At 43.7% G+C, this 14,350-nt stretch overlaps 1 protein-coding gene and 1 long non-coding RNA gene across 2 annotated transcripts; one reads left to right on the top strand and one right to left on the bottom strand.

Annotated features, from left to right (window-relative positions):
- Positions 1–6,120: 6,120 nt before the first annotated feature.
- LOC106865612 lies at positions 6,121–10,838 on the bottom strand. Its single transcript, XR_001404789.2, has 3 exons — positions 10,702–10,838; positions 7,627–7,771; positions 6,121–6,859 (listed from the first exon to the last, which is right to left on the bottom strand). It is a non-coding gene; the product is annotated as an uncharacterized LOC106865612 (long non-coding RNA).
- LOC100825682 (putative ABC transporter C family member 15) lies at positions 6,424–14,247 on the top strand. The gene is made up of 11 exons (XM_010242033.3): positions 6,424–6,742; positions 7,607–9,969; positions 10,183–10,269; positions 10,366–11,031; positions 11,120–11,284; positions 11,468–11,762; positions 11,868–12,082; positions 12,646–12,951; positions 13,305–13,368; positions 13,458–13,697; positions 13,794–14,247. The coding sequence occupies exons 1-11, from the start codon at positions 6,463–6,465 to the stop codon at positions 13,895–13,897; spliced, it is 4,785 nt and encodes a 1,594-aa protein (XP_010240335.2). The 5' UTR covers positions 6,424–6,462; the 3' UTR covers positions 13,898–14,247.
- Positions 14,248–14,350: the final 103 nt, after the last annotated feature.

The following is a 14,350-nucleotide window of genomic DNA, read 5'->3' as shown; positions in this document are numbered from 1 at the left end:
GTGATTATCAACGTTCAATCCCTAAGCGGCAGCGTGGAAACAAGGGAATGGGACCCCACAGATTTACACCATCGGATTATTCGATGAAAAAGAAGAAGGTGGCCGTTCATTCCGACAGTGAAGATGAGGAAGCTACTTTCAGCTCAAGGAGACGGATGAGGGGCATCTCCAAAGAAGAGCAAGAAGGAGAGGAAGAGGAAGAGGTACATGAAGATGATGAAGACGCGGAACCACCCCGACAGAGGAAGAAGTTGGCTTCGAAGAGAGGAAGAGGGTCTAGGAAGTAGATGTGTTTTTATAGAACTGTCATGCTTCTCGTTGGTGCTACTTGTTGAACTATTATAACTCTATTTCGTGTGCTCTCAGACTAGTTGAATATGAGTCTACTTTTGTTGCTCTGGTGCTAAGCTAGTAGAACTGTGCATGTGAACGATGAACTGTGTATTACAGCTGTTATGTGAACTATGAACTGTGTATTACAGATGTTAATGTGGACTGTGTATTTCAGCTATTAGAACTGTTATGCTAGAACTATTCTGTGTAAAATTAATAGGTATAGCGTCTAAGCACCGGGCGCTAACAGGGAGCTGTAGCGCCAAAGCCCTGGGCGCTACAAACTGACTTGGAGCTTTCTGTTGCCTAAAATTAATACGTATAGCGCCCAGGCCCCAGGCGCTATCATGGATCTGTAGCGCCCGCTACCTTGGCGCTACACACTGACTTGGAGAAATTTCGGTTCCAAAACGGTACTGGACCCTTCTGTTGCCTAAAATTAATAAGTATAGCGCCCAGCCCCAAGGCGCTAACATGGAGGTGTAGCGCCCGCTCCTTTGGCGCTACAAACTGACTTGGAAAAATTTCGGCCCCAAAACGCTACTGGAGCCTTCTGTTGCCTAAAATTAATGCGTATAGCGCCCAGGCTCTAAGCGCTATCATGGATCTGTAGCGCCCGCTACCTTGGCGCTACACACTGACTTGGAGAAATTTCGGCCCCAAAACGGCACTGGACCCTTCTGTTGCCTAAAATTAATAGGTATAGCGCCTAGCCTCCAGGCGCTATCATGGAGCTGTAGCGCCCGCTACCTTGACGCTACAAACTGACTTGGAGAAATTTCGGCCCCAAAACGGCACTGGACCCTTCTATTGCCTCAAATTAATAGGTATAGCGCCCAGGCTCCAGGCGCTAACATGGATTTGTAGCGCCCGCTCTCTTGGCGCTACACACTTACCTGGGCAAATTCCAACAAACAGCTGTTGGAATACAAACAGCTGTTGCAAATTCAAACAAACAGCTGTGATGCAACAGACAGATTGATATACATAACAGCACATATAAAATGTTCACACTCGGAATCTAAAATGTCCTGAATCAAATGGTGCATCACAACTCATAGTTCAATGCAGATTACAAATTCTAATTCGTAGTTCATAGTTCAATACATATTACAAATGTTGATTCAGAAAAAAGGAGTAAACTGCACGGACAAGAGTCTATTGGGTCGAACAAGGACCCTTTCCCTTCATCTCCCTCTCCTTCAGCTCTGCTTCGTCGTCGAGTGCCGTTGCGCGACTAGCCTCACGAACCAGCTTCTCCTTCCATTCCTTCTCCTTCCTCTCCCTCTTCTTGGCGGCTTCTTTCTCAGCCCTTTCCCATGACTCAGTTAATTTCCTTACTTGTTCTTTCTTCCTAAGCTCAGCTTGTTGCTTCAACCAAGTTTCCCGGCTCCAACTGTACATGTGCACCTCAAATCTCATTCGAGAATCCTCTTGAACTTCCTCACTGTGCTTCCTAATTCTTTCCTTCTCCCTCTCCCTTGCTTCCTACTCTTTCACCTTCATCTCAGCTGCCTTCCACCACCCTGGCCTCTCACCCTTGTCCCCCTCCTCTTCATCGTCCCACTTAGGTGGCGCCTTCGGAGGTTGAGTACCGGCCATACCTACAAAATGTGCAACGTATATGTTAGTTTTGGTAATGTAGCATCATAATGTATATATTACGGAAACAAATATGTAGTGGAATAAAGAAATTCTTGCGGAAACAAATATGTAGTGGAATAAAGAAATTCTTACGGAAACAAATATGGAATGGAATAAAGAAATTCTTACGGAAACGGTCCTAATAGGTATCCAATCATACCACCACCCCGGTTGACTGCTTGTTGCCTGGGAGCTTGAAATGTATGTCTCCCTCGTGTCCCTCTTTGTTGGCTACCAGTACCTCATTGGCGACCTCTCCCTCGGGTGCGTCCTGGTTGGCTAGAACCATCTCGTGTACTTTCTTATTGCCTAACTCCTTGGCTAGGACCTTGTTGGCTAGAACCATCTCGTGTACTTTCTTGTTGGCTAACTCCTTGGTTAGGACCTTGTTGGCTAGAACCATCTCGTGTACTTCCTTGTTGGCTGCCACCAAGTTGGCTTGGAGCTTGCTGGGCAGTACCTTGTTGGCTGCCACCATGTTGGCTTGTGCTTGCCGCGTTCCTCTTCGATCGTTTTCTAGATTGCTGGCTGCTGCAACCTCTAGTGTTGTGTCCCTCCAAGTTGCAATCTCCACACCTTGATCTTTCAGAAGGCTCCTCGAATATATTGTTGCCCATTTCTCGGCGGCCGCCACCACCCCATCCGTCCATGTCACCCCTAAGATGCTTGGTTTTCCGTCTACCTCGTGAAACCACCTTCAACTCTAGATCGGGCCACATTTGAATTCCATGATACTCAGGCCACTGCGATTGGTCAAAGTATGGGTGAAATCTACTTTCCCACGTCTTCCTCGTGGTATCGATCGAGTACTCGGACTCCCTCACGGTCAGCGGATTGTTAACATTGACATTTCTAAGTCGTGCCGCCACCTGCAAATGTGAGCACGCAAGATGTAGCAACGATGGTCTCATGCATGAGCACTCAGATTTCGTTAACGAGACCTCGAAACTCCTGCCTCCATGTTGCACACCATCGCTTGTGGTGCCTCCAGGCTCGTTTATTTGGTAAATCATTTGATCGTTGTCAAAGCATACAAGCTTTAAACTGTGCATCTTCCGTGACTGATATGTCAACCAATGATCAACCTTAGGTGGGTATTTGAGAGGCCTGTTACGCTTCTTCCATGTACCTAGAATCTGCTTGGCGGTTTCGTCTGAATATTTCAGAAAGTACTCGTTCAGCTTATCGAAAGTGTATTGAGCAATTGCCGTAACGGGCAATGCACGGACCCCCTTCAGCACGTTATTGAAGCATTCCGCCGTGTTACTTGTCATTTGACTGTACCGGCGGCCCCCTTCATCAAAAGCACGTGCCCACTTTGATTGATCACCGAGGTGCCTAATCAGGAATTCATGCCCCCCTGCGCTAAGGTCCCGTGAAGCCAACAGTGCGTTTATCAAGTTTGAGAAACGCCGATCAGAGTAAGCCTTGCAAGATTCTTGAAGAAGGTCCGTCTATTCCTTGTTCCTACATGCTCTAAAGAAGTTGGCACAAAAATGCCGCATGCACCATCGATGGTGCAATCAAGCATGGCCAGGAATGTCAACCTCCACCGCGTTCAAAATTCCTTGATGGCGATCGGATATGACACATACTTCCCTTTGCGGCGGTATAACTTTCGATCTAAGCAGACCCATGAACCATGCCCAATTATCGTTGTTCTCTGCTGAAACCAATGCAAAAGCTAAAGGCAACAACCGACTGTTCGCAGCACAACTTATTGCCACCAACATTGCGCCCTTGAATTGGCCGGTCAAGAAGGTGCCATCCACGGATATCACCGGCCCGCGGTGCTGGAAAGCCTGTATGCACTGTTCAAAAGCCCAGAAAGCACGGCCAAAAATCCGCACGGTTGCACCTTTGTAAGTCCTTGTTCGTTAGCCAAAAGGCTCAACCACATGAACCATGCCCGAGTTTGTATGCGCCATAGCACCCAACAACCTTGGGAGACGGTTGTAGGCTTCCTCCCAGTCACCATACAACATCTTGAATGCGGCTTGCTTCGCCTTCCATGCCTTCCCATACTTCACCCGGTAATGGAAGAGAGTATAGACAAGCTCCATGACCGACTTAATGGGCATTATTGGAAGTGACTTGATGGAATTAGAAAGCCTATAAGCGATGAATTGTGAGGTCAGCTGTCTATGATCGTTCTTCACCATAGGTTCATCTATGTTCTTGCCATCGCACAAGTGAGTAGCACGACAACTCACGATGTACCATTCAGACCCTAGTTTACGTGGCCTTGCACGGACAATCCATGGACAACGATCTTCGGTACACTTAACCGTGTATCGAATCTTGTTGTTAGAGTGGACAACCTTGTACGGTCGATGGTGCTTGACGGAGAACTCCTTTATCCACATCTTAAATTCCAGCAATGTTCGGAACCTCAAACCAGCCTTAATGCCATACCGTCTTTGTGTCACATCCCAATGGGAACTTGGCTTAGGTCCAAGCACGAACCCTTCGCCACCGTCAACCACGGCCTGATCCGCCAGGCTAACATCATGGAAAAATGGTATACTCGGATCCCGGCCAGTTACAACCTTGAAAGTGTTAGCTTCTTTGGCTATCAACCCATCCTCATCAACTTCTTCCACTGGACCATCTTCATCCGAATCCGATGCAAATACTCGGTTAAATGGGATTTCACGGTCCATATCCTCTTGCTCACAATATGCCTCCAAATCACCTACATTATTGTCATGCATATCATCGTCCTCCTCTAGCCACGGTTCAGGTTGTTCGTCTGTCATCAAGCTCGATGGTTGCGCCTCTTCATGTTGTGTCTCTTCAGGTTCAGGCCGGCTCATCGTAGTGTTGCCAACATCGGCCTCAACATTCGGCTCAGTTCGGATATGACTTCTTGCGCAAGAAGGGGAAGCCGCACTATGGTTCAGGTGAATGTGAGAATCTGGAACAGCCTTTCTTGTAGCAAATATCTCTAGAGTTTTGTCTTGTGATTGGGCCACCGTCTCTTTGTATGCCTGCCAACGTTGCTTAGAAGATATGCACATTGTCTTCCAACGAACGTGCACTCCATACCCAACATTGTGTCTTCCCTCCAACTCTACCACGTCACTTGGGTCCATCCGTTTCAACTCAAGCCTCAATTCCTCCAATAGCTCGGCATAGGTTGGACTAAAATCGAACACCAAGTCTCGCTCCTCCGTGTCCGCCTTTACATTGCCTCCCAAAAATGCCTCTTTGTCCACGTGATGAACATGAACAATTCTTGCCATCTAGAATATAATTAGAATGAAAAACATCCATCAACGTCCCTGAGATTGACTAATATCCAACCAAAAAAATTCATAGCATTCAAATACTAGACACCCTAAATACCATTCCATAATTACCTGCCAAACATTTTTGGGCCAAGTACATATACTAGGATTTGCCCCAAATATATCCAACAAGAAAGTGCTACATATCCAAATACTAGACACCCTAAATACCATTTCATAATTCGGACCAAACATTCTTGAGCAATTACATAAACTAGGGTTTGCTCTAAATCCAACTCGAACCCTCAATGCACACAAATTTCTAGGGCAAAATGCGGAGGAAACAGAGGGGATCGGAGGAGAATACCTAGAAGGGGCAAATGCCACCGGAACCCACGGAGATTGGGACGAATCGGGGGAGAGATTTGGAGGGGAACCGCCGCCGCCGCCGCCGCCGTGTTCTAACGGGAGGGGAACCCTTCTGTGCGTGAGCCTCTGGCCCAAGCGGTTCGGCCGCTTTAGTGCGGGGGGTATAGCGCCTCGTGTGAAGGCGCTAAACTACCACTATAGCGCCCGTGGACGAGGCGCTATAATGGCTTGCCGTGGGTCCCCGGCATGGCCACGCTGGACAAGCACGCCACGCTGGCACCGGTGTAACGCCCGGTCACAGGGCGTTATAATGCAGGTCTAACGCCCGGTATGCAGGCGCTACAACGAAGGGTCAGTTTTGTGAAATAGTTTTGCCAGAAGTCCATTTTTCAAATTTCTTTTTGTTTTGGATCAATTCCGTCGAAATTCAGACCAATCACGGCAATGTACGCACCAAAAAGATGTTTAAGAGAATCTGCTACTAGCGGACAAACTACTTTATGTATATACACGGGAATTTAAGTAATGCACTACAAAAACTTGATTCGATCATACAACTAGCACCGTTTGATGCAGGTTATAATTTCACGGATGAGTATTCACGCACAGATGGCCTGCCTTCACTTTGCTCAAAAGAGACAGGGAAATGAATAATATCACTAGTATAAAATGAGTTCCCGAGAGGAATACACATGATATTATTTCACCAGACACTAACATAAAAAAAAAGACCTCTGTTGGATCGGTGCACCCCAAACATCTTAGTAGCAAATGGCTTATTAAGCACCAGATCGATCAATAGGACATGCATAACCATACCATACAGATCTATGAGGCTTGAGTAGCCAAATTTTTCAACGGGCGGTGTTGGCCTGTGACCTGCCGGATGAAAAATACTGTTTTTTCCACTGGAGCCTCTGCCACAGTGCCACTCTGCTCTCTATTACACGCCAAAGCTGTAACCATCAGGGGCTCGGTCGGGTCTCTCCACCTCCAATATATCGCCACCTCTCCCTCTTCTCCTTCCCCTCTGTCTCGCACTCGCATTGGCCTCACTCTTGCCATGGAAGGAGGGAGGAGCCTGCACTACTCATCCGTTCTCGCCAGGATTCCCAGGAGGGTGCAGGAGATGTTCCTCCACGCGGGCTTGCTCGATGATTCGTCAGGTAAGGCTCGCTCAATTTTAATCCCCCGATAGGTACATGCGTACGTCTGATCCCTTCCCCTGCACTGCATGGCTTTCTTCCTCTGCCGGCTGTTCTTCCTGTATTGATTTTCTCCTCCTGCAACAATGTTTGCAAACCGAATGGAATTTGGTGAGAAATTTGAAATCTTCTCTAACAAGGGTTTTTGCATTCCGACATGGAGCAGAACTTACAGCAGAATGTGCATAGGAAAAAAAGGAAGCATTTGCATCCCAGGACCGATATGTGGCCCGGACTTCAGTTTGCACCAAGTGGTTTTGTGGAATGTGTTTATTCATAAAACTAATACCCCACAAGGTTCAAATTCACTTTCGAGGAATGGTTTCAAACATTTTCATGAAGGAAATCTAGAAAACTGGGATGACGACAGTCTGGTTTTACGCAATGATCAGCTTTCAATCTTCCCTCTTTCCGCCAAAGGAAAAAAAATTATCCATCAAACTAACAAGAACACTCCTATGCAACTCCAAGAAAGAAACCAAGGATCTTTTTCTTTTCAATTCCCCCCTGCAAGTATCAGCCTATTAACATAACATTTAAGGTGCCGTTAGTAACAAGGAATATTCCTGTCAAAACATGGAATACTAGGAGAATGTATGTCTTTAGCTTGTGTTGCTTGTAGAACTAGTTTGGAGAAAAAAAGAATCTATTATTTTGTTGTTGAAAGACTAAATCAGGGTATTCCAAATTTCATAAAAACATGTTTGTATTTTTTTAGGCAATGATGACATAGAGGAAGCTCCTATGTTACATTCAGAAGATAAATGAAAATTGGACATCTTATTCTGCTGTTTGACACAAAAATTTGTTATACAAACATTGCAGGTTCCATTATATTGCAATACCTGCGAAAATGGCCAGAAATATATTCACCTTGCTTCTGGACAAGCACTTTTGCATTGATACAGCTGGTATTTATCACAAGTATCGTGGCTCAGTTTATGTTCAAGAGAATCAGATGGTGCAAGCAGAGACTCAAGACTGCAACTCCTGAAAGCAATAAGCATTCTTATCAGGAACAAAAGCATGCTGACATAAAACTGGGTGTCTCATATCAAGCAAGCAAAGTTTGTTGCCTGCTTATATTAGCCAGTCATGTTCTGAGGATATTATTTTTCCAGTTGCAAAGAAGGATAAGTGACTGTAAGTACCCACCTTTTGTTCTGGGTGAAGGTTTACAGGTGCTATCCTGGATAATATTATCACTAGCAGTATTCAGTCTACAGAAGACAAAATCTGCAAAGCATCCACTCACAATACGGGCATGGTGGATATTTAATTTTCTGCAATCAATAATCAGTGTGGTATTTGATCTTAGGTCCATTTCATCAGATCACGGATATATAGGGTTCACAGAATTGATTGACCTGTTCACACTTGTTATCTGCACTTATCTGTCTGTAATTTCCGCCAGGGGAAAAACAGGAATCACCTTAATAAATAGCAGCATAACAGAGCCACTACTGAGTCCAGCTGCAGGACAGCAGACAGAAACCAAAAGGGCGTGTATGTATGGTAGAGCAAGTTTTCTGGACCTTGTCACATTCTCCTGGATGAGCCCTCTCTTTGCTATCGGATACAAGAAACCTCTAGATAAGAATGATGTGCCAGATATTGATGGAAGGGACTATGCCGATTTACTCTCTGGTTCATTTGGAAGGATCATAGCAGATGTTGAATCCAGGCATGGTTTAAGTACTTTGTCGATATATAGAGCAATGTTCATATTTATTAGAAGAAGAGCAGCAATCAATGCAGTATTTGCAATTTTATGTGCATGTGCATCCTATGTCGGACCATCATTGATTAATGACTTGGTGAAATTCCTTGGTGGAGAGAGGAAATATGGACTGAAAAAAGGTTATGTTCTAGCTGCTGCTTTTTTGAGTGCCAAAGTTGTGGAGACGGTAGCTCAGAGGCAGTGGATTTTTGGAGCTCGGCGGCTGGGGATGCGACTACGGGCTGCTTTGATATCCCACATCTATCAAAAGGGGCTCCGGTTATCCTGCAGTTCACGGCAGAAGCATACAAGTGGAGAGATCATAAACTACATGAGTGTAGATATACAAAGGATAACTGATGTTATATGGTACACAAACTACATTTGGATGTTACCCATACAGCTTTCTCTAGCAGTCTATGTTCTTCATCAAAACCTAGGGGCTGGAGCATGGGCTGGTTTAGCAGCAACACTGGCTATAATGACTTGCAATATTCCTCTAACAAGACTGCAGAAAAGGCTGCAATCAAAGATCATGGCTGCTAAAGATAATAGAATGAAGGCAACAACGGAAGTGCTTAGAAGCATGAAGATACTGAAACTTCAAGCATGGGATACAAAGTACCTTGAAAGGCTAGAAGATTTACGAAGGGAGGAGCACAATTGGTTGTGGAAATCTGTGAGGCTGACAGCTTTAACGACATTCATATTCTGGGGGTCCCCTGCATTCATATCCTCCATAACATTTGGTACATGTATATTGATGGGGATTCCTTTAACCGCTGGTACTGTTTTGTCTGCTCTTGCAACGTTCCGGATGCTGCAAGATCCAATCTTCACACTTCCCGACTTACTATCGGTGTTTGCTCAGGGAAAAGTTTCAGCTGATCGAGTAGCACAATACCTCCAGGAAGAAGAATTGAAATGTGACGCAATTACAGAAGTACCAAGGAATGCCACAGACTATGCTGTCGAGATTGATCATGGAGCATTCAGCTGGGAACTTGAGACTGCATCTCCAACTATAACAGATGTAGATTTAAAAGTAAAGAGAGGGATGAAAGTAGCAATCTGTGGAATGGTTGGCTCTGGGAAATCCAGTTTATTATCATGCATTCTTGGGGAGATGCCAAAGCTAGCTGGGACTGTGAGGGTCAGTGGGAGCAAAGCATATGTTCCTCAGACCGCCTGGATCCTGTCCGGGAATATCAGGGACAACATTCTTTTTGGAAACCCATATGACAAGGAAAAGTATGAAAAGATAATACAATCTTGTGCTTTGACTAAAGATCTTGAGCTATTTGCAAATGGTGATTTGACAGAGATAGGAGAAAGAGGAATTAATATGAGCGGTGGACAGAAGCAGCGGATTCAGATTGCAAGGTCAGTGTACGAGGATGCCGATATATACCTCTTTGATGATCCTTTCAGTGCAGTAGATGCTCACACTGGAGGCCAACTTTTCAAGGTTCGTTTAGTTAGTGTCCACAAAACCATAAAATACGTTTATCTATGTTCCTATGACATTAACTTGGTAATTTATCTTTCCAAGATTTAGCTGCATATGATTCCAATAGGATAAATGTCATCACTTTTCCAGAATTTTCTATGGTTTTGCGACATTGGTCTGCATAAATGCTGATAGAAAGAACTAATATATTATTTCTATATTATTCCACAGGATTGCCTAATGGGGATACTTAAAGACAAAACAATATTGTATGTGACCCATCAAGTCGAATTTCTTCCAGCCGCAGATCTGATACTAGTAAGTATCAAAAATAAATTCCGTTAGCAAATGATAGGTGATGTATGTTAGTATTGCTAAGAATATGTATGTAACCAACGGTATACAAAATAATAGGTGATGCAGGATGGGAAGATTGTGCAGAAAGGAAAATTTGATGATCTCCTTCAACAGAACATAGGGTTTGAAGCCATAGTAGGAGCCCATAGCCAGGCTCTCGAGTCCGTCATAAATGCCGAGAGCTCCAGCAGAGTTTTGTCAACAGACAACCAAAATTTAGCAGATAGTGAAGATGAGTTTGAGAAAGAAAATGACACCGATGACCAACTTCAGGGTATAGTTAAGCAAGAGTCTGCGCATGATGTCTCGCAAGACATCAATGAAAAGGGGAGGCTAACACAGGATGAAGAACGAGAAAAGGGAGGAATTGGCAAGAAGGTCTACTGGGCATACCTGACAGCTGTTCATGGTGGTGCATTAGCACCGGTAATAGTTGCATCACAGTCATTCTTCCAAATATTCCAGGTAGCAAGCAACTATTGGATGGCATGGGCGTGTCCTCCAACATCTGCAACCACCCCAAGGGTTGGATTAGGCCTTCTTTTCTTCGTATATATAGCACTGTCGATAGGAAGTGCACTGTGTGTTCTTTCTCGGTCTATGCTTGTGTCACTTGTTGGTCTACTAACAGCAGAGAAGTTCTTCAAGAATATGCTCCACTGCATCCTCCGTGCTCCAATGTCCTTCTTTGATTCCACACCTACTGGCAGGATCTTAAACAGGGTTGGTGTTAGGTTACTCCTCACATATTTTGTGCTGCCTTGTACCCACACACCTTAAACTTATAATTGTGTACTATGCTTTGTAACAGGTCTCCAATGACCAAAGTGTTCTAGATCTTGAAATGGCAAACAAGCTTGGTTGGTGCGCATTTTCAGTTATACAAATTCTGGGAACCATTGGTGTTATGTCCCAGGTTGCTTGGCCAGTTTTTGCCATCTTTATTCCAGTGACAGCAATCTGTTATGTGTTTCAAGTAAGAGCTCTTCACAATCTTATTTTTGCACTAGAGTTGACTTGTCCTATTACAATGTACGCACCAAGTTACTTCTGTTCTGTGCACAATGAATTCCAGGATGCTGTAAGTGCAAATTTCCTAGCTGATAAATGATCTTGTTTCACGAAGAACTGAATCCAATATTTTCCCTATGACATGCAGCGGTACTACATACCAACAGCAAGAGAGCTGGCTCGTCTGTCACAAATTCAAAGGGCTCCAATCCTCCACCATTTTGCTGAATCGCTTACAGGAGCAGCAAGTATTAGGGCATATGGGCAGAAAGAACGTTTCAGCAAAGGCAATATCAGTCTTATTAACAACCATTCACGGCCATGGTTCCATAACATCTCAGCAATTGAGTGGCTTTGCTTCAGGCTAAACATGCTATCTAACTTTGTCTTTGCCTTTTCTTTGACTCTGCTAGTGAGTCTTCCTGAAGGTTTTATAAATCCAAGTAAGTTCTGTATGCACACAAGTTATAAGTGATTTGGTTTTTGCAGTTCTAAACTCTGATCACCAAGTTTTGGTGGCCGCCAAACTGACATAATTATATGTACAGGCATTGCTGGACTTGCAGTGACTTATGCGCTGAACCTTAATGGACAGTTGTCAGCTATAACCTGGAACATTTGCAACGCAGAGAATAAAATGATTTCGGTTGAAAGAATAATGCAGTACTCAAGGATCCCTAGTGAGGCCCCTCTAACAATTGATGATCACCGTCCCCCAAACAGCTGGCCAAAGGATGGCACTATAAATATAAGAAACTTGGAGGTATGCACATGCGAATTATCACTTACGACCAACAACCCTACATAAGTACAACTATGCATGTGAAAATTGTACAATATAGCATAAATTCTATTGCTGGGGTGTGTTAGCCTAGAAATACTCCGTATGACTCGTTGACTACGTTTAAAACTGGATAAACTATGCTCCAAAACAGAGGAAACTGGCTTGCAAATATATTCCAGAGCAAAACAAGAAAAGATCATAGTTAGTGTTTATACTCCATAGTATATGTTCTACCAGAAAGGAAAATGTGTACATAATTAGGGACAGGCTAGTTATGTCTTCTCTGGAACAAGACTAAATTGTATGTTGAGAAAAATAAAGTACAGATTATTCAACACAAAGAAAACATAAACAACAAAAGTAGCATCTTTGTTTTGTAAAAGAATCATACTGACATATATGTAGCATTTGATATTCTGTACAATTGAAAGGGAAGTTCTCACTTTTTTTTAGAAAATTCTGATCTCTTTTATTCTTGAATTTCTCATAAAATGTGTGCATGCTCAAAAGAAGTCATCTAACGTGGCTATTTGCTTTTACAGGTTCGATATGCAGAGCATCTCCCATCTGTTTTAAGAAATATATCATGCACAATTCCAGGGCGGAAGAAGCTGGGGATTGTTGGACGTACTGGCAGTGGAAAGTCAACTTTGATTCAAGCACTTTTCCGGATTGTTGAACCAAGAGAAGGAACAATTGAAATCGACAATGTTGATCTCAGCAAACTAGGGCTGCATGATTTACGAGGAAGACTTAGCATCATCCCACAAGACCCAACAATGTTTGAGGGCACAGTCAGAGGAAATCTTGATCCACTGAATGAATATTCAGATGAACGTGTATGGGAGGTAAAAAAAATCAATTATGCATGTCCCAATGATAAGTGAACCAGTAACTTAGCATGTGCAAAAGAGAATCCAACACCTTGTATCATTACTCATTATGGCCAATAGTCCATATTGCAAAACAAATAGTTCTTCTGAAAAACCAAAACAAATAGTTCTGGATAATGAAAACCTTTTGAGGTACTGAAGGTGATGTAATGTTTTATATAGATTAAAACATGATCAAATTCATTCCTCAAACATATCTACAATGAATAAAAGCAAAAGGATAACTTACAAAAAAAAGAGTAATGATCAAAACAACTGGATGATGTAGTTCCTCTACTTGATAGCTAAAGTACATTTCTTTTCGTCAGACATTGGACAAATGCCAGCTTGGGGACATAGTTCGTCAAAGCCCAAAGAAACTGGACTCAACAGGTAATAGCATTGTTTTTCTGTACAATCGAAAACATAGGCTAGCTTGGCTAAGAAAGAGATGATCAAATGAGATTTCTCTTCTCCTGCAGTTGTCGAAAATGGGGAAAATTGGAGTGTCGGACAGAGGCAGTTGTTTTGTCTGGGAAGGGTTTTACTAAAGCGAAGCAATGTTCTTGTCCTCGACGAGGCAACTGCTTCGGTTGACTCATCTACTGATGCAATTATCCAGCAAACACTCCGGGAGGAGTTTGGGGACTGCACGGTGCTGACAGTAGCACATAGAATTCACACGGTTATTGACAGCGATCTGATTCTTGTCTTCAGTGAAGGTAAGCAACATTATTGACGAACACAAAACATTTATCTACATTTTATTGTACCTAGCCGCCACATTGCTAAAATCTGCACTCTTTTGTGATGAGCAGGAAGAATTATAGAATATGACACGCCGTCGAGATTACTGGAAAACAAGAACTCTGAATTCTCCAGGCTCATTAAAGAGTACTCGCAGAGATCCAAGGGCTTTTAGTAGCAGAACAAAAAATTGAACGGTGACACAGGGCCAACATGAAGCCAACTAGCTAGGTTCGTCGCCAAGGCCAACTAGGCGCACTGCAGAACTCGGTAGAAGGATCATACACACACACCACACGGTCTCTCTCAACATAACAAGCACGCACAAAAACCATGCAGATAGAGACTATATGATTTACTGCATGGCTAGCTCTTAGATTCAGGCAATTCAGGAATATTATTAAGCCATGTACTCTGTAAGCTGCTTTCTGGTGTTAGAAAAATTAACTCATGTAAGAGCAGCTATTCGCAAATTTTCTGTGGAAACATCAAGAGAGGAAACCATGAGCAATTTCTAGAGTTAAAGAACTTCCTGAATGAGGTGTGTAGAGAGGAACTTGCCTGCGGCGTACAGGGTCAGGCATTCCGTCGAGCAGGTGGCGCGCCGAGCCCTGCCCAGTGCCCAAGG

The sequence above is a fragment of the Brachypodium distachyon genome, chromosome 5, assembly GCF_000005505.3.
Source record: "Brachypodium distachyon strain Bd21 chromosome 5, Brachypodium_distachyon_v3.0, whole genome shotgun sequence".
Lineage (NCBI taxonomy): Eukaryota > Viridiplantae > Streptophyta > Magnoliopsida > Poales > Poaceae > Brachypodium > Brachypodium distachyon.
This window is presented reverse-complemented; position numbering and strand designations above follow the sequence as displayed.